This window comes from Corvus hawaiiensis, chromosome 9, assembly GCF_020740725.1.
Source record: "Corvus hawaiiensis isolate bCorHaw1 chromosome 9, bCorHaw1.pri.cur, whole genome shotgun sequence".
Classification (NCBI taxonomy): domain Eukaryota; kingdom Metazoa; phylum Chordata; class Aves; order Passeriformes; family Corvidae; genus Corvus; species Corvus hawaiiensis.
This window is the reverse complement of record NC_063221.1, coordinates 27,530,806-27,554,167: the sequence shown is the minus strand read 5'-3', so window position 1 is coordinate 27,554,167 and position 23,362 is coordinate 27,530,806. Positions and strand designations below refer to the sequence as shown.

The 23,362-nt window shown below is 40.8% G+C and overlaps 3 protein-coding genes across 8 annotated transcripts in view; 2 read left to right on the top strand and 1 right to left on the bottom strand.

The window, feature by feature from the left end:
* TUT4 (terminal uridylyl transferase 4) overlaps positions 1–2,795 on the top strand; it is a 44,872-nt gene extending 42,077 nt beyond the window's left edge. For 3 of the 4 annotated variants that reach the window (XM_048312288.1, XM_048312289.1, XM_048312287.1), the window contains 2 exons: positions 975–1,148; positions 2,176–2,795. In XM_048312288.1, coding sequence (XP_048168245.1) covers positions 975–1,148; positions 2,176–2,267 — 266 coding nt within the window. In that variant the 3' untranslated portion in view covers positions 2,268–2,795. The remainder of the gene's footprint in view (positions 1–974; positions 1,149–2,175) is intronic. The other variant, XM_048312290.1, reaches the window with a different exon arrangement.
* Positions 2,796–3,738: 943 nt separating this feature from the next.
* PRPF38A (pre-mRNA processing factor 38A) lies at positions 3,739–7,467 on the bottom strand. Of its 2 annotated transcripts, none has more exons than XM_048312291.1 (10): positions 7,261–7,467; positions 7,021–7,180; positions 6,390–6,511; positions 6,154–6,239; positions 5,895–6,005; positions 5,252–5,364; positions 4,721–4,747; positions 4,545–4,642; positions 4,154–4,202; positions 3,739–4,067 (listed from the first exon to the last, which is right to left on the bottom strand). In XM_048312291.1, the coding sequence occupies exons 1-10, from the start codon at positions 7,388–7,390 to the stop codon at positions 4,025–4,027; spliced, it is 939 nt and encodes a 312-aa protein (XP_048168248.1). In that variant the 5' UTR covers positions 7,391–7,467; the 3' UTR covers positions 3,739–4,024. The 2 variants fall into 2 exon arrangements, with proteins under 2 accessions (XP_048168248.1, XP_048168249.1); XM_048312292.1 differs by having other exon boundaries at positions 7,293–7,384.
* Positions 7,468–7,566: 99 nt separating this feature from the next.
* ORC1 (origin recognition complex subunit 1) lies at positions 7,567–23,291 on the top strand. Of its 2 annotated transcripts, none has more exons than XM_048313523.1 (17): positions 7,567–7,619; positions 8,445–8,549; positions 8,894–9,021; positions 10,200–10,369; positions 10,550–10,931; positions 11,569–11,866; positions 13,239–13,343; positions 13,697–13,886; positions 14,428–14,534; positions 15,221–15,322; positions 15,829–16,000; positions 18,205–18,312; positions 19,041–19,190; positions 20,390–20,509; positions 21,967–22,133; positions 22,361–22,448; positions 22,961–23,291. In XM_048313523.1, the coding sequence occupies exons 2-17, from the start codon at positions 8,461–8,463 to the stop codon at positions 23,153–23,155; spliced, it is 2,571 nt and encodes an 856-aa protein (XP_048169480.1). In that variant the 5' UTR covers positions 7,567–7,619; positions 8,445–8,460; the 3' UTR covers positions 23,156–23,291. The 2 variants fall into 2 exon arrangements, with proteins under 2 accessions (XP_048169480.1, XP_048169479.1); XM_048313522.1 differs by lacking the exon at positions 7,567–7,619 and adding an exon at positions 7,714–8,360.
* Positions 23,292–23,362: the final 71 nt, after the last annotated feature.

Sequence of the window (23,362 nt, the reverse complement as noted above, 5' to 3'; positions counted from 1 at the left end):
GTTTCTTGTGCTGTCAGTCACAGTATTTTTTTCCCATCCCTCATCTTCCTTCAATTTCCAACCTCATCACACTCCTTTTCTTAGATCTCAATCATAGTAATTTTCCTCTTTGTATTTGAATCAGTTTTATTTCCTTTTTGGCTTAAATGCCATTAAGGTGGGTACACAGCAGAGATGAGCTGTCTCCTGTCTGTTTGCAGCCTGGTTTCTTACCTCCTCAGGACAATCTGAGAACAAGCTTGAGGAAACTTTGTCCTGGCTCACATAACCTTGACTTGGAAGGAGCTACTTTAATTTTCTTTTCAGCAGACAACTGATCAGAAGTAGGATCATTAGAACTATCAAGACAGACAACTTCTTCATGCATACTCCAGAGCTATGCCTCATGTTGTGGGTCCTGCCTCCTTGGATGCTTGATTTCTCATCCTTAATGTTGCAGTGATATCAGAATTGTAAATGGAATAGCTTTACAATTTGTATATTTATTTCCAAAGTTTATATTTTTCTCTTGAAAAATCATTTTTTAAGTCATTCAGTAATCTAGATAGCAAGTTTCTTAAGCATGGAAGTATTAGTGGAATTCCAGTGTACATCTGAGAGTTATTTCTTGCAGTAGGATAATAGCTTTCATGTCACAGCTCTGTCAGTGATAGTGGATATTTGTGTGGGATCAGATAGTAGTAACATTGTTCAGACCTTGTATTTTTCATCACAAGACATAAAAATAGTGAAATCATAGCTCTTGATTTTAATATTGATTCATCCTCTCTCTTCCAAATAATTCTATTATAGTGAATAATGAAGTAATTTAGGTGGTAATTTTTACTGATGTACATTTAAAAAGAAAAGCAGTACATCAGACTAATCACATTAAGTCCCCTGCAAACTGTTATTTAAGATGTAAATTGTATTTGTGACTTACTGTTTAATTATTTCAACTTGCAATGTGCTTTTCCCTTTCAATTGAAAAATAGATCAGGGTTTCCAAGGACAGTTTGGTAAAATGAACCCTCCTTCTGTCCCTTGGGACCATGGGACCCCTACCCATTTTCCTCTCCTCCGAGGAGCGTGGCCTTACAATATGCCTCAGAACTACATGCAGCAGGGAAATGCCAGCTACCCACCGAACAAACCTTTCTACCCTCAAGGTACTAGAACCAGTATGTGAATCAACAGCTCATGCAACATGTCTCTGTACTGTCTCAAAGGCTTTAAAAGCCAAGGAATCATGTGTCACTCACTAGGCTCCCTGGAACCATAATGAATCCCAGAGTCAAATGAGCGCTTCAGCTTCCTCTATGGATGAATGAAAATCTTTGTGGGAGGGAAGGGTTAAAATAAAATTCTGAAATCTGAGCCAGTTTGCAGCCTGTTGCACTTCCAGCCTCTTTTTCCTTGCTGCTGGCTCACTGCAGAGCTGCCTCTGCTTCAGTAGAGGTTAAGATGTTTGGCCCATGATCATGTTCAGAATATGAAGAAATTTTTGTCCCAATTCACTTTATTTGGTTTTTGTATGTTGCTTTGTGAAATGACTTACATAGATAAAAACTTGCAAGACCATAGAACAGTTGAGGTTGGAAGGGCCCTCTGGAGGTTTAGTCCAGCCCATCCACAGTCAGAGCAGCACTGACTGCAATGTTAGATCAGGTTCAGTTCATCAGGAAACTGGGAAGGACTGACTTGATTTCAAATCTGATGTTTATGAAGGGTAAAGGTGTGCAGGATCTGGCAGGATGGGGAAAGGCTGTAGGAAAAAGACCTCCACTACCAGAGAAACGATGCTCAAATTTGACCTGCAGGATGTGCAGCTTCCATATTGCTGGGGTCACCTGCTGGAACATGAGAGATATGGGCTCCAAGTCCTTCTTCAAAATCTAATCTGTTAGCTCTAGCAGAGTTTCCAAGTGAAAACTAAATTTACTTAAAATCCTGAAATTATTTTTGCTAAATAACTGAAGTAATGCAACAAAATGATGTATTGATGATTCTTAGGGAATTTTGGAGATAGGATTTAAGTAATTCTGCATTGTCCCATTAAATGGGGTAGTTGCACAGATGGCATTTGTGTCAGTCTAGTAAATGGCTTTATTTTTAAGTTAGATTAGTACACTGAATATAGCCAAGCACTGTTAAATATGTGATTTGCTGAAGTAATTGTAATCCATTTTCTTTTAGCTGGTCCACTGATGCAGAGTAACCAGCGGTTCTCGCTTCTGTCTCAAGGACACCCACACTTGAATCTGAATTACATTCAACAGAAAAAGTGAAATTGGATGGGATTGTGGGTGGGTGGGGGGAGGGGAGGAAGAAATTCAGGTTCTGATTTAAAATCTTAATGCAACATGTTTAGATACAAGATTATTTAAGACTGTTTTTAAACTGTATCATTTGTACATAGATATGAACTATAGTTTTTACTAGTATCACAAAACTGAGTGATACAAATTTCATCTATTTTATTACCCTATTTTTAAGGGGAATTGTGTTTTGTTTTATCTTGATAAACTGTAAAGAGAGAGAATTTTTAAAATTAAGTTCTTTATTTTCTATTAGCTGTATTCATACTTTGGTTGCTTCAGACTTTATATATATTGTTCTAAAAAAAAATAAAATTAGAAGGGGATTTCATGTGTTTAAAAATTTGTCACTTCTATTCTTTACAGAACTATGTAGTGCCAAAAAACTTTTTAAAAAGAAAAATAAAACTGCAAAAAAAGGACATAAGACTTTTTCCTCTTCCCTATTTGTATGCGTGCTTGCTTTAACCAGAATAATAAAAATGGCTTTAATGTGGAGATCTTGGAAAGATGAGCAGTTTTAACAAGTGATACAAGCACTAGACCTCTCCATGCTGGTGTTGTTGCATGTGCTGTTCACAGCCCATGTGTGTATTATGCTTGAAGGAAGAGCACAAGGAAGAGCACACCTGTTTTTCTGTTTATCAGCTTTGCAAAATAATGTGCAAAGACTCTGGAAAACTTAGGCTGTACTGGGAAGCAATTTTAAAGAGGACTTTCCATGAATGCACTAGGCACACTCTTTGTGTTGTCAGCACTCCCAGGGCAATATAAGAATCCTGAAACCCTAAATGCAGTGTTGAGGGATAAACCTGCCCGTCCCTGCTCCTGAAGCAAGGCCATGAAAAAAAACATGGTACACAAGGGCTTAACACAACTGATTTCAAATGTAGTAAGAGGAGAATTGTAGCTTCAGTAAGAGCTTAATTATTCTAAATCTAAAAAACTAACTTCACTCAGAGAAGGTAGAGCTGAACATCATGGTGTCAAATTCTGTTCCCAGTCACAGGGAGACCACAAATGATGCTCAAAGTAGTGTTGTACTGTCTTTAAGTATATTGAACTTCTTACTCCAAAAGAATGAAGCAGTGCTTTGTACTACTTGAACCTTCTGAACTCTCTGATGGCAGCATCAGAAGCAGCAGATTACACTGAAGGGTGATTTTTACAAAGGTCCCAATGACAGCCACGTCTTGGAGAGCACTTTAGAGTGAGCTTTTAGTGAACACACTGGATTTTGACAGCCTTGCTTCCTCTTCTGTACTGGAGCTCTGAGAGGCCAGGGCTGGGAGCCCTGCAGTGTTTGTGACTGAGCACAGACTTCCTTTGGCACTGGACTGCAGGGACAGTGTGACAAAACAATGCTCTGATTTGAGAATGAAGCCAGCTTCAACCAGGAGACATCTCAACAAAATTTTATGAAGGAAACAGCCAGGAGCCGTTTAACAACAAACCTTCCCTTTTTTATTGCTCTTCACTGGTTTTTACAGGCTTCAAGAAAAACAATTAAAAAACAATCTTCAAATTCTATTACAAGGATGAGTAACTAACTACATAAAAAGTATCCTTAGCTTACCTGTAATAAAAAAATCCAAGACAACAAGTGAGAATGATCAAAGAAAGGGACTGCTAAAGCAGCCAGTACAGAGCCAGCTGTCCTGTAGAGCAAGTAGGACAGCATTAGACTGCAGTTCAAAGCCCTTAAGCTGGGAGCTGGGTTTAGTTTGTTATTCATTCCCTCGCCGACTCTTTTTGTGACTTTTCTTAGATCTGAAACAGAAAAAAACCAAAAAGACAACATTGTAAAACCCCCTTCAACTCCCAAATTGCCTTTAAGAAATAGGCCAAGCCTTTACCTTTCAGGTGATTTGGAATGACTTCGGTGTCTGTGACTACGGTGATGCCCTGTGAGATAAAAAGGCAGTAGTTATTTCAATTGCCACTGGAATTCTTTGTATTACTAATGCAATGTGCTTCTAGTGACCAAGTATGCTAGATAATGCCAGAACAACCCTAGCCTTAACTAAGCACTCAAATTAACCTCCTGGCAAGTATATCAAAACTTACTCAAAACAATTCTGCAGCCATTAATGGAGTTCTCCAGCTGTGCTTTCATGTAAGCAGAAGTTTTATCAGCCAGATTTAGCACCTGTGCTACCATCTCGATATGGTGACATAGATTTTTCTTGCAGTGGATGTAATGCTGCTAAAGACTTTCCAGAGTTAATCTGGAAGTGACAGAAATACCTGGAGATTTAGATCTCGATCTGTGGCGCCTCTCCCGGGATCTGCTCCGGTGCCGTCTCGGGCTTTTGCTGCGATGCCTCTCCCGGCGCGGTGATGGGCTGAGGGAAAGGCAGCTTGTAAGAGAGCTGTACTAAAAATGCACATTGCTCAGCTTACATAATAGAATTAAAGAGTACCTTCTTCTCTTTGGAGAGCGGCTGCGCCTGGAGTTGGGGGGGAAAAGGGAAAATCACTAAAAATCATTAGCAGAACAGCTGTTTCATTTCCCACATCCTTCAGCAACAGCACCAGGGCTTCTCCTACCCCCCCCCCGTTAAAGTGGTTTTGACCTGCACAAGAACCTGCTTCAGGACTCTGAGCAACAGAGGCTACTGTTGAGTTTTTCCTGGCTTCTTATCAGTAAGAGGAATTAACAGGATTTTCTCTGCAGCATGGGGCTTAGATGAAAAAACACTTGGTTCTCCTTAACATCTTCACTGTATTGTCAAATTTAGCTAAAGCTGGCTAGCAAGTTGAAGAGCTAGAGAAGGACTGGAGAAACAGGCAGAAGGGCTGACTGTGTCTGTGCACTGCAACTCCACTTCAGGAAGCGCTAAAGGAACTGGGAGGTGTGAGAGGTTCTGGCTGAACTGCCACCTTCACTGCTGTGCTTCAGCCATCTGCAGCACAATAGGTAAGAACACTGCTCAAGGAAAGAGTCACCTCACCTCCTTGGAGACCTGCTCCGGCTCCGCCTGTACCGCACCACCGGCGATCTGCGGGGTTTGTCCAGGTCCCTGTAGCCCCTTCTGCGGTGGTCAGGAGATGGGATCCGTTCCAGCTGGAAACAAGAGGGGGGAGGGGCTGTAAGTCTTGTTTCAGCAAAGTTTTAAGCTATCGGTAAAGATTTCTGAACAATTAATATAAATTGCAAAGGCATGCAGCCAAGCTTCCCCATCCTCAAGTATTTCATGTTCAGGAGTGAGTGGAACTGCCCAAAACTGCCAACTGGAAATTCAAACAGCCACTTCTCATAGTGTTGGTTCTGAAGAAGTACAGCAGCACTGACTGATGGTCTCAGGACCTTCCATCATCGCTTTTAGTTCTCTCCTTTACATATGCATGTAAAACAATTTACCTAAATATGCTTAACACAGAACAGATACAGATTTGTGGAATTCAAGAGACAGAAAAACTTGACAACTGCTTCAGGCTCTAAGTCCTCACAAGCTGCTTATATGAAAATATGTTATGGGGAGAGGTAGGAGTTGCCAGCAGCCTCCTGGTGCCTCCCCCCTCAGATATTTGTCACAATAAAGTGTTCTAAAGTGGTTCAGCTTTAATTATCCCTTTCTAAAACAGTTCACCAACCTTTTCATCTTCTTCTTCCTCCTCCTCACTAGATTCTACATCATCCATATCTTCTTCCAGAGCACTAACACGAGGCTCGAGTTGCTCAGCTTCTTCCAGAACATACCGTTTCTAGGAGAAATTGCAACTTTATTCAACATAACCCAAGTAAGAACAAACACCTAAGGAGGCAACCACAGTTCATACAACAAGCCAGCAGCCAATACAACTACTGAACTTGATGCAGTTAGGAATTCCATAACCATCCACATTTCCCAACCTGCAGTCGAGGCAGGATGATGTCGCAAACACGTTCCTCATGGAGTAGCTCATCAATGAATTCATCCACATGCATCAGCTCGAATTCTGGGGGTGAAAAATAGCATTTAAAAGAAAGAAAATTAACACTAGAGGCTAAAGTAAAGCTGAAACACTTCAGACAACTTCTGTCATTCTGGGCTGGTTATGCCAGAGTTTTTAAAATTTACATTGCTAAACAGAAGTAAAAGTGTTTACCCCCATTTCTGTTCTGACTTTTAATTTTCCGATAGTCATTGTACAGTGGCTCCAGGTACTTGTAGCAATCGATGGCAGTGCCTGTCAGTCTCATGTACAGTGCTCCAAGCATTCGGACATACCTGGAAAGGAAACCTTTTCATGGATCTTGGCTTCCTGCACACTTAGCAGTTTGGATAAAAAAGAGTTTTTCCCATAAGTTTCTGAAGAAAATCAGTACACTAGCCAGAATACCCAACCATTTAGATTTACTCCATCACTTCCTCAATAATATCAAAAACATATATATATTTTACATACATCATGTTTGTATGGAGGCATTATCACTAACTAAAATGGAAGAAATACTGAAGAAAAAGTAGATTAACATGAATCCCTTAATCCAGCTCATTCCAAATACTTCAGGCAGAGGTTTATTATCAGAGAGAGCACATGCCACAAAGATGAGCCCTTTCAACAGACCAGGTGACAAGGAGAGCAGTCTTGAAAAGAAGAAAAGCTTGGTTTTGAGAAAGCACGGTTCATCAAGGCCCACTAAGTGCTAAACCCTGAACTGAGGTTTCCCTGGCTGTTTTGGGCACTTTCCCTCTGTACAACAATCCCACAAGAGAAAAATCACACTACAACTTACTTGAAGTCCTCGTTTTTTATGAACTCCACGATGATGTCCTTCTCGGGCTGGATCTGAAGCATCTTCAGCGTCAGGCACAAGAAGGGCGTGGGTTTAATGTTCCCTCCATAGACGCCCCCCACGTACTTCAGCTCCATGGCCTTGTCCACCACCAGCTCGGCTGCGAGAAGGACGGGCCAGGCCGTCAGCACAGGCTCTCCCCGGGGCCCCCGGCCCGGCCCGGCCTCCCGCCCGCCATACCCGTGAGCCCGAAACACTCCTCCTTCCAGTACTTGGACTCGTAGATGCGCGTGCGGATGATCTTCTCCACCAGGTACTGCGGGTTGGTGCCGTGGATGCTGTGCGCGTCCTTCACCGTGCGGTTGGCCATGGCGGCCGCCGCACAGCCCCACTCCCGGCTCCGAACTCAGCCCCGCTCCCGTGAGGGGCCGCGCCGCTTTCCGCTTCCGCCTGCGGGGCGGGGCCGCCGCCGCCTCCCCTGCGGGCGCCCGGCACAAACATGGCGGGGCCGCGTCCCCGCCCGCCCCGCGCGCGCCGCCGGGGGCGGGGCTCCGCGCGCGCTTTGGCGCGAACTTCCATCGCGGCGCCGGCGGGACGCGGTGAGCTGGGGCTGTGAGGGGGGACAGGGCGAGAGCGCTCGTGGTGCGGGTGGCCGCGCGTTGGGACGGGCTGCCCGGGGCGCTGGGCACTCTTCTTTGCTAGAGATATCCCGCAACGGTCCGGACGCGATCCCGTGCCATGTGCTCTGGGACGACCCTGCTGGAGCGGGGTGGTGGGACCGGATGAACCGCTGTGATCTGTCCCAGCCTCACTCGCTCTGTGAGGGGATCGGGCGGTTTAGGGGCTCTGTGAGGGGCTCTGGCCGGTTCGGGGCTTAGCGAAGGGCTGTGGCGGGTTAGCGGCTCTGCGGTGCTGCCGAAGCCACTCGGTGGCCCTCAGCGTGTCCCGTCCGGCGCACAGTGGCCCCTCGGCCGCCATGTGCCGCCCGGGCTGGGGCGGTGAACGGCACTGGGGGCTGAGTGTGGCTCTTCCCTGAGTTTCCAGACGAAAATTCTTCCTTAGGGGAAAAAAAAAAAAAATTAAAAGCCGAAACGAAACCATAAAAATTGAGCGAAAGTGAAACGTCGGTGACGGTCTCACCCAACACGCAGCTATGGCAGTGAGGGCCGGGGAGCCGCGGGGGAATGGAAAAGGAATTGAAGAACAGTTCGCTACTAAATATCTTCTTTTCTTCCTCATTCCTCGGGGAGGGGTGTCTGGGGCTTTGGGGAAGGTGGGCTTCTCTGTGTCAACCACCACGTTCTTCATGCACGCCGAAAGAATTGCTAGCAGTTCTACAGGTCTATGTACCTTCCCAGATTTCCTTTTTTGGTTTTGTTTTGTTTTTAAATAATAATCCAAAAGTGTTTGTTTATTTGTTTCAGCTTTTCCTTAGGAATCATGAACACTCGGCAGCAAAGCAAGCTTATCTACTCCTGGTATGGAAAACCCATGAGCTCGGACAGAAAGCTGAGGACTTCCCAGTACAAGTAAATAACATTTATTTCTGTCTTGCTCAGGGAAACTTTATGAATGTTTCTTTACCTTTCTGACATAGTTTAGGTTAACATGGCAGTTAGTGACAATATGAGTAAGGTTTTGAGTATTTTGTTGTGGCACTGTATGTATAGAACAAAAGCATTTAACTAAATCTGTGAATAAGTTTTAACTAATTGAACTACATATGAAAGCTTCGAATCAGGGAAACTAAGTTGTAAGCATTGCAAGGAGGGGCATAACTAACTGTAAAGTTGACAGGACATCAGGCTTAATGATATGTGAATTATGAAGAATATGAAATTCTCTTAATCTTCCTCTGTGTGTCATTTTTTAGGGGGATCCTTATTACATCAGAAAGCAGCAGAACAGAAACCTGTATACAACTTGGTGACTTTATTTTAGTAGAAGGGGTGAATGCAGATCAGCCTTATGTGGCACAGCTCATGGATTTATATGAAGATGGTAAGAGAAATAAAAACTTACTTTCTGAATGAGAAATTTTGAAATGTTTTAAAGTTACCTTTTTCGTGGGGGTGTAGTTAGCATTAACACTATGTCACTGGCTAAATTTATTAAGAAAATTAAGCTTTGGTAATCACTGCATTTGTATTCACATGCTCCCCCAAATATTTGGGACTTATGGCTAATTTCAGCTAAATTTAATACATAAATGGAAAGTTTAAGCACACTGTAATTTTTACAGTCTTTTTACATAATTGTCTAATTTAAAAGGAGTGGTCCTTGAGAAAGACAGTGTGACCTCGTGCTTTATTTAGAGATTAGAGAATCCAAATGGAGCAAGAGCACTGCAGCCCTGAAATTTGCATCTCATTAGACATCAGGCAATTTAACAATAAAGTACAAGACTGAATAAATGGGACTTGTTACTTCTGTTCCGTGTAGAAGTGCTTGTTTATACAGAGATAGATATGAAAAGATAAATCATGGGAGGTGGATGATATGAAGACTGAGTTGGGAGCTACTCATTGGCTAGATCTGATTTCTTTGAACAGCTTTTTTTCTTTCTGTGCCACCATAGTAATGCTTTGAGGGTTTTTTATTTTCTTTACCTTTTTAAAAACATAAATACATATCATTCCAGCTTATTTATTTACTAACACACTTTTTTTTGTAGCACAACTGAGTATTCTTTTCATGCTGGAATGAAACCCATGAAATTTCCTTAAAAACAAGATATTTCATCAGCAATATTCCCTGGTTTGTCAGCCAGTGAAAAAAATTGTTTCTGGCTTCTGAAAGTACAGTGGCACTACAAATAATGTCCTGAAATTTCTCAGTTCTCCTTTTACGTCGCTGCTTTTAGTTAGCAGGGTTTGAGGAGACCACACCTATGCAAATAAGGAACCTCTTTGTTTGTGATAGGGAACTGGTGGTCTGGAGGTGGTCTTCAGGTATTTTTGTGATTGAGACCCTGTGCAGGTATTACCTTAGTCCTTAAAATTCTCAACTCAGACATTTTAATTTAGATTAGAAAATGGGAATTGCAGTCTCTTATCTGATGCTTTCTCTCTTATGTCCAGGGAGGATTTCTACCCTTGCTGGCTTTTCAGCTAAAGTCTGGCACTATTTGTGACACTTGAAAATTCTTGATGTTCCCTGGCTTTCTCTCCCTGTTGCAGGTGCTCAGCACAAACGTGCAGTTGTGCAGTGGTTCTGTCGTTTGGAGGAGATACCTCAGAACAAACGGAAGCTACTTAAAAGAGAGGTTTCTGCCCAGGAGGTGTTTTTTGATCAAGTTCTTGGTTATGACACTGATATAGCTGCAGAGACCATTATTAAAAGCATCATGGTATGTACTGCAACTCTTCTACACAGAGAGGGAAGAAAGAAGCAGCAGCCCTGTAGTATGACTTAGTAACTAAGGATTGCATGAGTTGCAGTAATAAGATCTGTGAATAGAAAGTAGCTGAATTCTAAATTAACAGTAAACATTAACGTATGTGTGTTTTGGTATTTTCTGGTTTTGCAGGTATTACCACTACATCTGGGTGAGGAGCTGCCTATTATTACATTAAACAAGGAACAAACTTTCTATGTCAAACAGTCTTGGGATGGGAAGCACTTCAAGGTTTTGTCCCCGGACACATTCTCTAAGCTGAAAGAAGCTAACAAGAAAAGAGGTGTCATCACAAACTCTTCAAAAGCATTTATTCCTTCAGACATCCTTACACCTGTGAAAAAAGAGACGGAGAGTGCTGTTCGGAGTGCCACAAAACCAAAAAACATTGATATGGAAATAGAATCAAAACATTCTTCTTCCAAGTCCTCCCTCGCTAAGGAGAGGCATTCTCAAAGAGTGGCTAATAATGACATCAAAACCCCAACAGCAAGGAAGAAGCTGGAGTTAAACAGTATGTATATGGCAATATTCTGTCCATTCAGTAGTTCTGAGTGTGATATGGCTCTGCTTTTCCATTTTGGGTAATTGTAGCAATTGTAACATTCAACATCAATCTTTTTAGTTACTTTGTTCAGGCTTTGGGATCAGCCCAAGCCTTGTGGGCGCATCAGTTTGTCTTGTCTGCTGTTTTAAGCACTTTATTGCTTATATCCAACTGCTGCTGCAAATCTGATAAATCTGAATTAAAGTGCTTGTTGACTGAAATGCTATCAATCAGCCTAACTTGACCTCAGAATGCCCCACTTTATTTAATCTTCTGACTAACTGTGCACTAAAATGTTTACATTGAGCTGGTTGAATAAGCACATTTGATCCTGTGGAACATGCAGTATTTTCAACGGGGAACCTGAATAAAGTTGTAGGTGATGGAGGTGGGTTAGAAAACTGAAAAAATCTGTGTGTCTTCTGTTTAGTAATTTTTTAGAGGAAATGCCTTCTAGTGATCCAGTTCCTTGTTTCTGGAGTGAAATGACCATCTGCTTTCATTTAAACTCAGTCAATGAGCCAGTTGTTGCATGTCTTCTGAAAGTTAACCAAACCAGCTGTACTGAAGCCTGACAAAAGTTCATTTTGGTTTTCATTTCTAGGTCCTACAAGATCTAAAGACAGGCTGCTGGGATGTGAAGTTTTGAGTCTTTTGGATGATGACTGTGATGCTGTAGCACCATTAGCACCATCAGCCACTAAAAGAAAAGTGAAATTTACAAGTGAAGTTTTAGGCTCACCACCAAAGATCCCCTGCAGCAATGATAAGTCCAAGTCAATATCTGATACTGCAGAGCACTGTCAGAGGTTCATTGACACAGTACGATTGTCCCCCTACACTAAAGTCAAAGATTTCAGTGAAAAAGACAAGAATCTTCATGGGAAAGATGACAATCTATCGTAAGTGGCAGCATTTTTATCATTATTTTTCTATGGGATTTCTATTTGTATGAAGCTCTCTTAAAACACGTTTATGAAAGACTTCTGGAGAGAAAAGTAGGTGAAGTCTCTGCATGTGCCATGTTTTGCTTGCTGAGAACAGGGAGAGAAGGGGGAGAGCCTTAGCAGTGACAAGTGCACTGTGGTGAAGGTTTAGAAAATAGTACTTGGACATGGATGAATGATCAGGGAGATCCAAAGAGGAGCCAACTTTCCATATGGAAAAGCAGTTTGTGGTTCCAAGAACAGAGAGATGATGTTGGAAATGGGAATGGTGGGATGATATGAAAGGAAGTTGAAGCCATGTTGATCATTGTTCTCACGATGATTGTACCCACCAACATGGATGAAAACCTGTTTCCTTGCACTCCATAATGAAGGCTCAGATGTGCCTTACTTGTGACAAGTGTTGAGGGATGCTGGACTGTAGAGAGAGGTATGATTGGCCTCAGGAGAGTCCTCATGAGAATTGTATGTATACTTTCATGCTACTTTTTATGTTGAAAAGAAATCAAAACTCAAAAAGCACAATTATTCAAGTATATCTTCACACAGTCTTTAAAAATGGCATAAACTGGGGCAGGAGAAAAACAGAACAGACTGTTGTGCAAAATGTTGCAAGGAACCAGAAACCAGTCCATTTCCTCCTTTCCAAGAGTAAAGATGTGGATGCAACAATGGAATTTGCACTTCTTTTTTGTCACTTATAATATAGCGTGAAAATGATTACCTATCATTGGTAAGGTAATGGCATTTCAGTAGTATTTATAGATCTAAAAAACTTTTAAGAACTGTCAACAAATAATAAAAGCATCTGTAATTTGTCTCATTTTGTACTTTGAACCAGTAGAAAAGTTGTGTAGTAACAGTAAAATGTTTCAATGGCAGGGATGAAGAAGTACCCAAGAAGACAGCCAAGGAATATCAAAACACAAAGAGAAAAATACATTCCAAAGAGCAGATCAAAGAGATGCCCAAAGGAAATAATTTTTTTCTTATTTTTCTCTTAAGAAAAAAAATAGGCAAAAAACCCCACCTCTCTATCAAATAAAAACACAGCTGTTTTGAGCCCCTGTCCATTCAGTTTGACAGTGCAAAATACAGCAAATATTTTGTTTTTCTTGGCAAAGATGTATTGAAGACACAGTGCAAGAGGGGGGAAATTGTGCTGCCAGCATCCATGCCATAGCCAATCTGTAAATAACAAATAAGAATTCATGCTGGATTGACATTGGTAACAATTGAGCCTGAAGTTTGAAAGGCCTTCTCTGTGTCTTTGCAAGTGTGATGCAAAGGGAGGGAATACAACCAGCTTTGTGTTCTTTCTTTCCAGTTTAGTTGAATATCAGAAACGGAGCAGCCAGAGCCCTGTGCTGACCCCTCGTTCTCGCAGAACATGTGCACAGAAAACAAGTGCTCTCATTGCAGAGCAGATCAGGTAAACCCTGCAGCCGTGATCTCCTGTTCAGATTGCTGTTGATAACTTGAAGCCTTGAGAGCTTGTCTGGCTTAATACTGAAATGCAAATGGTTGTAAAAGCACAGCTTAATTGTGGCTTGAGTAAAAACTGGTTTGTGTTCAGAAACATAAAGCTGACTCATGGTGTTCTTCAGAAAACTGACTTCCTTTAAACCAGTCTGTTAAAAAGCCATGGAAAATTAGCAGCTGAAGTGGAAAACACGCTGGATTACAAGAACTACAGAAAAAGCTGAAAGTGTACCACTATTGCTCTGTGATGTGTAGACTTGTATGTATTTTTTTTAAAGCTCAAGTAATTTCTGTTTCTTATAGCGTGTTGGACCAGGAAGATTTTCTGTCTGGCTCTGATAGTTCCTACTCTTCAAGTAGCGAGGAAGAGGAGGATGATGATGATGTGCCCTGTACACCAGAAAAGAAAACTAAAGCCAGCAGAATATTCAGCACCCCAAAATCTTCAAGGAAGCCTGCAGTTCACACTCCTGCAAAGACACTGAAAAAAACTGTAAGGTTCCATATAAAAGAGCTATTTTTATTATTTCTGAGCCAGTTATTTGAATGCTTGATGCCTGTGTACCAGAGTTACATATCTGAACCCCTTAGCTTTCAATGAAGCATTATCTGGATTAATTTAATCTTTGATATTGCTAGGTTATGCAAATGTATAAGCCATTTGCATGTTGTGAATATTGTGACAATATTGATCAGGAAACTGTAGCCTAAACAGGGAAAATACTAGCTTGGACACTGTTTCTTAAGAACCAGATAATTTTGTAACACAGGACTCCAGAAAAGGACTAACAACTCAAAAGTTCTTCAGACAATTGAAAGGTGTAATTGTCACCACCCCCTTTCCAGCTTCCTTTTTCTCTTAGGAAGAAAACACCATAAGGCTTGTTTGGTAATTCCCCGTGTAAAATACTGCTTCTCAGTTCATCTTGTACTCTGGCATTAGTAATGTTTTGGAAACTCCTATCAATGATTTGTTTCCAACAGAAATTGCTGTTTGTAGAAAATCTGCTTGAGGTTGTTATTTCTCTTTGCAGCCTTTACCAGGAACACCCAGAACACCCCGGAATGCAACTCCGGAAATTCCCAGGCGCATCCAGGCAGCCCAGGAACCAGTCAGTGTACTGGAAGAGGCCAGATTAAGGTAACTTGTGCTCAGGAAAATCATCTTTTTTTTGCATCAGATGTGCATAGCAATAGGCTGTGCTGAAATAGGGAATGTCATCTTTACCATGTTGAATAAAATTGGTAAAAACGCTTCTGATACAAGAAGAGCATTTAATAATTTACAATACAATATTAGATTTACAAATACTGGTAGTACTTAGAATACTACTTTCACAATTTTAAATTATTTTAACCAGTCCATGCTAAATTCTTCAGAATTCGGTATCTTTATTCCGTGCTACATTAGAAAAGCAAAGATTCTCTCTGATTAACTGTAGATTGTAAAGATACAATATTTGTCTCTTCTTGGTGTATGAAAAAGCTTTACAGGTATCATCGTAGACCTTCACAGTGGAAAAAAAAAGGAGAATATTCAGGACTGACTCTTTCAAACTGAGTTTTAGTTTCTCCTGTTTTATCCTACCTCTGCACTGATTTACAAATAGTTTGTGAATTAAAACAGATGGATCTTTATTGCTGCATAAATTAAGAGCATACAGAAAGAGACTAGGCTATTTCTTTTGGGATACTTGACATAAAAGTCTGTAAGAGAGTTTTGAAAAACTCCACACAGGAGGAAGGTGAGCATCTGGCTGTTTGCATCAATTCTTCAGAGAGAACTGCAATTTTAATTTTCTTTTTCTTTTCTTTTTTAATTCAAAGGCTGCATGTTTCTGCTATCCCAGAATCTCTGCCTTGTCGTGAGGAAGAATTCCAGGATATCTATAACTTTGTGGAAAGCAAACTTATTGATGGTACAGGAGGGTGAGTTTGGCAAGACTGTAACCAAGATCACATCTGCCTGTGGCATAACAGCAGTCAGATGCTATCTTTTTACTTTATATTTATTACTTGTATTTAAAAAGTTACTATCATTTAAAGGTCCTCATTCAATTTTCCTGGTATTTTTCTTCCTTAAGTGGTGTTGTGCATAGAAATAATGTGGGCTTTTTTATTCTACAGATTCAAATTAAAGACCAAAATATAACTAGTCAATTTTAGATGTCTGGGAAACTCTTTGTTTTTTTTAGAAGAGGTAAATTACATTTATAAAATATTTCAGGTTGTTAATTGCTTTAGTAATAATAAAAATCCTCATGATCCTCCAATGTGTTATGTCCCAGCTTGCAAATAAAGTAAGATACAGAGAATTGCCTGAAGTGACAGAGGAGCATTCAAGACTGGTGTCAGAGGTCAGGAATCCCAGCTCATAAATGCCAGGAGTGTTACCATTTTGCTCAGGCTGCTGAAGAGGTGTTCTCCTTTCGTAGGTGCATGTACATTTCTGGAGTGCCTGGAACAGGTAAAACTGCAACTGTTCATGAAGTAATTCGGTGTCTTCAGCAAGCTGCAGAAAACGATGAACTGCCACCATTCCAGTTTGTGGAGATCAATGGCATGAAGCTGACAGACCCTCACCAAGCCTATGTGCAGATATTAGAGGTAAGTAAAGCCTTCTCAGTGGCTCCTGGGTTTGAAAGAAGAGATATTACACTTTACCATCAGATCCTTGATATGTTACAGTATTCAAGGCACTTATCAGTACTTCAAAGTTCCTCCAAGAGACTGTGTGCTTTTATCTTAGAGCAGGTTAGAAAATAATTAACTTAAGGCCTTAGCCAACTTCTTGCATTGTTTTGCTTTCTGCAGCATAATGGTAATGGCTGAGAGATAGCCTGGATTGTTGCATCTGCTCATCTAAAAAAAATCGAAACCAGCTTTTTACATTTTCCCATTGTGTAACTTTTTCTGCACATCTGCTTAAACAGCTACTAAGGTGACAACTCTGAAAGTCAGTGTAGCAGTAGAATAATTACTGGGGGGGTCTTAGTGGGTAGTTGGTCAGTTGTAGTAGTAATTCAGCTAAAGAGGGGCCATCTCTATCAACAAAAATGTATTTCACATATCCATGACAAACCAGTCTGCAGTATCCATCTGGGACTACTGACTGTGCTTGTGTTGTATGGGTGGGAATTAATCTTCTGAGGACTGGATTAAGATCACCCAGTAGGCATTAGACTGTAACTGCTCAAAAGCTTTCTCAGTCTAGGCTAACTTTAAACCAGTGACCTGGAAATTAAATGGTTTCCTGAAACATCTGTTCTATTTTCATTTAAACTTCTGCTCCATTTATTTAAGTTTGACATCATCTTTCTGAGCAGGGAGTGGCACACATCAGTGTTTTAATGTCCCTATCCTCATAGTTGGGAGTTAAATTTGCATATTTGCATCCTTTCCTCAAACCAGCTGATACAGTGTCTTGCTGAGGGATTTGCTGAGACCAGGCCACTGTGTTTCTTTAGCATAGTGAGAGGCTTCCTGACAATTACCTTATTTCATGGTAGTGTGAATGTATTTGAACATCCTTTGTTCCTATCCCATTCAGCGTAAAATCTTAAAATGAATAAAGAATAGGCCTTTGGAAGTACAATCTGTCACTCCCCACGGGTCCTGAACTCTAAGCTAGCCCAGTTAAATATCCTTCAGGGGAGTACAAGGTCACATGAACCATGTACTTCTCCAATTCCTTCTGCCTCAGCTGCTATCCAAGAGCCCCAGCTAAGAGTTAGGCTGCTGCTACTCTCCTGATTGCTGCAGGTCGAGCTCCAGTTCGCTAATGTTTCTTTGCATGACTGAAGCAAATTCTGGAGCTTCCCTCCTGCAGTTAGGAGAGTCCCTCACTGCTGTAGAGAGATGGAACAGGGACTGGAAGCCATGGGCAGATGAAAGAGAGAACGTTAAATACTTGGGTACAGTAAGTGTCCAGTTCCACCACAGCAACTGAACTCCGTGGTATATTGGATACTCGGCTCCAGAGCTGTAGAATCAGAATTCTCTGGGATTCAGCTCCTTTCTCTGACTGATTTGGACTGTGCTGACTGAATTGGAAACATGAAACAAGTAGAGATGATACATTAATGTTGTGCTCTGGCTTGTTTAGTAATATCAAATCTTAGGTTTATAAGAGATTTTAGAAAAGAAACACAGTTTTCAAATGCAGTCTTCATTTTGCTTTATTGCTGGACTTTGCACTATGATGAACAATTGATTCCACATCTACAGTGTAATTTTGAAATGTCATGCTTTGATTTCTGGATATCTTTGGACTTGCAAGGGAAGAGGTAATGTACAGTCAGCTCATCTGTTCTGCCACATAGTTGCAAAAGGTATTGCAGGTATTTTTTTAGCTCACAGTTGAATAAATTTAATTATAGATCCTGCTGATGATTCATTAGAATTTTAATAGGAGTCCAAGATTACTGAAGTCAGGCTATTCTTGTCAGCTGACTTAGGTTTTCAGTAGGTGTGTGCATTCAGAGATACCCTTGAGATATGCTGGGTTTAGAGCCCTCTAGACTGGGTAGGTTCAGGATTTCTTAATGATTCTAAGACAAATTGCAGAGAATTCTGTGGGCCTTTCTTTTTAGCTGTGCCTTGTCTTGTCTCTCTTCTCCTTTATGGACAGTTCTTGGTAGACCTAAGTGTCTTATGAGCTACTTTCTCCTTTTTCTTACTCCCCCATGGAAAAAATAATCCAGGTGCTTTGTGTTGATTGTCAGGGAAAGGCAAAATTGAATGGAATCAAACTTTGTATTTCCAGGGGTTTGGTGTGATTAACCTTCAATACTTGTTCAATCCTTGTACAGTTCCTGACGGGTCAGAAGGTGACAGCACCTCATGCTGCAGTACTGCTGGCAAAGCTGTTCAGTACACCTGGACCAAAGAGGAAGACCACAGTGCTGATAGTGGATGAGGTGAGACAAAGAATCCTGTGTTTTCTTTCCTCCAAGGATTGTAAGCGGTGAGTTTTTGGAGGATGGAAAAAGACAAATTATGCATGCTTTGAGTGTATCACATGTGAGGTAACAGGAATAGACTTAGGAAAGAGGAGGTACAAAATAGTTCCTCTTGCCTATTTAAATTAATTTTCCTAAATCTGCCTTGGATTTCACATTGGCTTTTTGTTTTGTTATTCCAAGACATGGAATAAGTTGTTTGTCAAGTTCTTAATACCAGAGGATCCAACTGTATTTTGTCTGGAAGCTGCTGCTTTTCCATTGGGAAAAGTCACAGAGAAATAAGTCATACCCAATTTTGAAAAACCTTGAATGTGCTATGTTCAGTAATAATCAAATGCACTCTTATTTTTGCTTCAGGCTCTCACTTGGAGGGTCTTTGAATCTTGTTAGATATAGTATTAGTGTCACAGTAGTGTTTTAAAATTCCAGCTGTCTAATCACTGTTGTGGTTAGTACTGTTCCAGCATCCAGTAGGACTGTGCTTTTCCAAAAGAGATTAGAGCCCTCATTCAGCAAATGCAGTCCTATTAGTAGATGGATAAAGGAAAGGCAACAGAGACAGCTTGTTCAGAATCACATGAGAAATCTTCTGTGGCAGAGCTGGTTCTCAAACCCCCATCAGGTATTGTAAATAAAAGGCCATTCTTTTTTCCAATCCGATTCTTTTCTTTTTATCTCTGCAGCTTGATCTGCTGTGGACCCGCAAACAGAACGTGATGTACAACTTATTTGACTGGCCAACCCAAAAGCACTCCAAGTTAATCATCCTGGCCATTGCCAACACCATGGACCTGCCAGAGAGAATCATGATGAATAGAGTAGCAAGCAGGCTGGTATGTCCTAGCAGTTCTGTTGCTATGCCTTAAAATGAGAACAGATTAAATACTGGATGCAATCAAAAGCAATCCAGGAGAAAAGTAGGATTGGTTATCTCAGAAGCTGAACAGTGTTTTTTGTAATTCCCTCTCCAGAGAGCTGATAATGAACACATAAATCTTAGCAAAGTTCAGGAGCCTGTTTGCTAATCAGGTATTATGCTGTGTATGTACACTATGTTCTGTAAGAATGAAATATGAATATGGATGCCTTTTAAAATATATTAAGATCTGGATAATCAATCACTGTGCTTCATGATTAGGCTGCTTACTCTACAGTTCAGAAGAATTCTCTTCTGGTTTCTCTTCCTCTTTCCCCTTTCATTCCAGGCACCTACTTACTTCTCTGTTTGCCATCGTCGGTTGGTAGATTATATAAAGGTATCCAACAAAGAAAATTGGATACACTCTCCACTTGTTTTGAATACATTTTCCTAGGTCATCTCATCATGGCTCTGAAAAGTGGTTTGAAAAAACAGTGCTCTGTGCCTCTATCCTTTCATGACTCAAAGACAGCTCCACAGGGTGTGAATTGCTTCCCCCCACCCACTAAACCCACTGCAGATCAGCTGAGTCCATACAGTCATAGGAGAGGTTTTGCATAAGAAATTCAAACCCCAGGTCTCCTGTAGGATGTAAAAGGCAGTGCACCATCTGTAACATAAATTGTCCTCATCTGAGAGCAGTTCTTATTAGCTTGAGCCAGAAGAGGGTTTAAATTCTTGGCTGATGGCTAACCTGAAGTCAATACAAACATATACGGATTTGCTAAAGGAGACATGAATATTTTTTCATCTCTGCTGCTGTTACTGTATTAAAAAAAAAAGTGTAGACAGATGTAATCAAAATATTTTTGTGTTGGGGAGCTCTGATTTGATTAAAGGTTTTTAATAAGAGAAATTTGAATTCTAATAGCTTCACTTGCTCCTCGGGCCTTTCAAGTGGGGAGATCCAACCACTGGTCCTCACTGAGTCACAATTTTGTGGATTTGTACATTTATTTCACAAATATGATTGATTAAAGCGTGTCACTTGGAGGGAAGGGACTGATTGCTCCTACCAGAGAAAGTAAAAGTAACCACACAGGCCATGCATGAGCAGTTGGGAGTTTTCCAGCACCACAAATGCTTCTCACTGTGTTGTGTCATTTATTGTAGGGCCTCACCAGAATGTCCTTTCAGCCCTACACTTACAAACAGTTACAGCAAATTATTTCATCCAGACTGAAAGGTGTGAAGGCATTTGAAGAGGATGCAGTTCAGCTGGTTTCCAGAAAGGTGAGCACAGAGCAGATAAATGTCCTTCATGTTGCACTGGGTGAAGAGTGTAGGGACAGCAGGGAGAGTTTTGTAACAGCTGTTAGACTTGGTTCTGTGGTTGTGTTCTGCATTGGAGGCAAGTGGGGCACAATTAGATCATACATTATTCAGGGTATTTTCTCAGAAGACATTGCTAGAGCAGTGTCCTTGCTTTTTCCACCTACTCTGAGAAGGCAGCAGCACATTCCAAGAGCTGAAGGCATGACAACAAGAGTCGTGATAATGCATGATGATAAGATGTCAACTGTCTCCACTGTTTAACATAATGTGAGTCATTGGAGAATCCTGAAAAAGACAGCATGCCAGTGGCAGTGGAAAAAGCCATACTAATTTTCTTTCTCAAGATGTTAAGCGCCTTGTCGTAATAGATAGTACCTGTTCTGTTTTCAAGTCTTAATACTCAGTTATACAAAAAATAAGTAATTCATTGGGGATCAGCAGCTTCTCAAATTGAGATATATGCATTGCTAATGTGTTAGATTAGCAGCTCTATATTAAAGTAATCATTAAAATTATGTCAAAACATCCTACATCATTGTAGGATTTAAAAAGTGCTCATAAATATGTCAGAAGTAAATACAAGCATGTGTTTTGTTGTGAAGGAACCACCTCTCTGTAAGGATAACAGTGATGGTTTTGCAGAGTGAATAACTGCTATGTTTTTCTAGTATGAGCTTTCTTCAGAAAATACAGAAATATACCTTGCAGTTAGATTTTCTAAAGGGTTGCTCATTCTCAGCCCCAGCTGGGTTGTTCTAGGGCTTTTGTATGTTACCAACATCTACTGGGAAAATTAGGCCAGTACTATATCTGGTGAATGTTCATAGCTTTATTAAAATTGTAAAGCACATTTGGGGTTTTAACAAGTATTTCGTTTCAGAAATTTCAGACACCTGAAAATTTTCACGCACTTGTAACTGTAAATTGACTATCCTGGATATTTCTTTGAGACCTTCTAAAATTATTAGTGTACTCTTAAAACGAGTATTTTAATGAGTATGGAAAAACTTGAGTTTTTTGGTGTCATAGCCACCCCCCTTTTTTTTCCCCTTTGCATGAACCTGGATTATGGTAAAGGTCTTCACTGATAATTAAATTGATCTGAAAGCTTTTGGTGTTGAAGTGAATTGCTCACCTTTAATTTTTTTTTTTAATCTCTGTGGTTATAGAAAAAAGTTCTTGAGTTTGTGATGACTGGATCAGGATGGGGGCAGTGAGAGAGAGAGTTGCTTCTGTTGGTTTTGGTCAGTAAGATTTGTTGTTCAGGATCAGGGATTGTAGTAAGGCAGTTCAGAGATGTTGCTCTCCCACTGGGTGCTCCGGGTGTTTGGGTTTTGTTTGGCTGTTGATTCTTGCTAAACTCTTTCCCCGACTGGTAGGAAATGCTGTTACAAATCTGTCATGGTCACTTGCAGGTGGCAGCGCTGTCCGGGGATGCCCGGCGGTGCCTGGATATCTGCAGGAGGGCCACAGAGATCTGCGAGTTTGCCAGGCAGAAGAGAACCCCAGAGATTGTCAAGATGGCCCACGTGACTGAAGCCATAGATGAAATGTTTTCATCACCATATGTCAATGCAATCAGGTAAAAACATTTCCTTTGCTTTTGTGCCTCTTTCACGCCACTAGTTTTTAAAAATAAAAATTGTGATGCCGGAGTTGCAGGCTGTGGTACATTGGCGAGTTGCTACATAAACTGCCCACCTCTGTTTAGATATTCACAAGCAATTTCCCTTCCAGACTTCCTCCTGATGTTTCTTAGGTTCTGAACTTCACAAATGGATTTTTGTCTGTTTTTTTTTTTCAACTCAGGAATGCTTCGTTGCATGAACAAATCTTTTTGAAAGCAATTTTGGCAGAGTTTCGCAGGGCGGGAGTTGAGGAGGCGACAGTTCAACAGGTACGGGACTTTCTTGTTACTGACACCAGTGATCCGAATCACAAGGTGATTTTTATTTTTTTTGGCCTGCATCTTAAAACATTTCATGCTTCTACCCTAACATGCTTTATAACAGGAAAAGTTAAAGAGAAACTGAAATTATCAGGCAACAGTCCAAAGAGGAAAACTAAAAGTTGATTCTGACTTGTGCATCACTGTTTTTCTCCATACAGGCAGATATGTCACTGGTAGCCTTGGTTTTTTTTTTTAGTAGACCCATAAAATACTTGGTGCCAGCAGAGCTGTGAGGATTCTGGAGTAGTCATGAGTAGTGTGGAAGCTGAATGTTCATACTTACATAAATATATATTTCTAAACCTTTTTATATAAAATTACAGCATCTGAACAGGCTGGAGCTATTTTATCTCCCCTCCCATGGAGGTGGGGGGAAAGCAGCTTCTCTGTGTCACCTTAGCACATTCAGTTGCAGCAGGCAGTAAACATAACCTGTGTCCTTTTCTCTTTTTCACCAGGTCTACCAGCACCACGTGGCCTTGTGCAGGGTGGAAGGCCTGCAGAGCCCTACAGTGTCAGAAATCATGGGAATTTGTTCAAGGCTTGGTGCCTGCAGGCTCTTGCTGGTGGAGGCCAGCAATAAATATCTGCACATGCGGGTGCGACTGAACCTCAGCCAGGACGATGTCATGTATGCACTCAGGGAGGAATAAAGCAAAAGAGATTTTATTGCTTTTAGTATGTATAAATATTTTAAATACCATCTGTTTTTAAATATTTTAAATTGTTGATAAAATGGAAATAGTGAAATGTATTTTTTTAAAATGCTTTGCTTATTTGTTTGATGTGTTAAAGAACTCTTTTTAATAATAAAGAATTAATTTCAAAGCATTTTAAATATTTCAAACTATTTGTTTTTA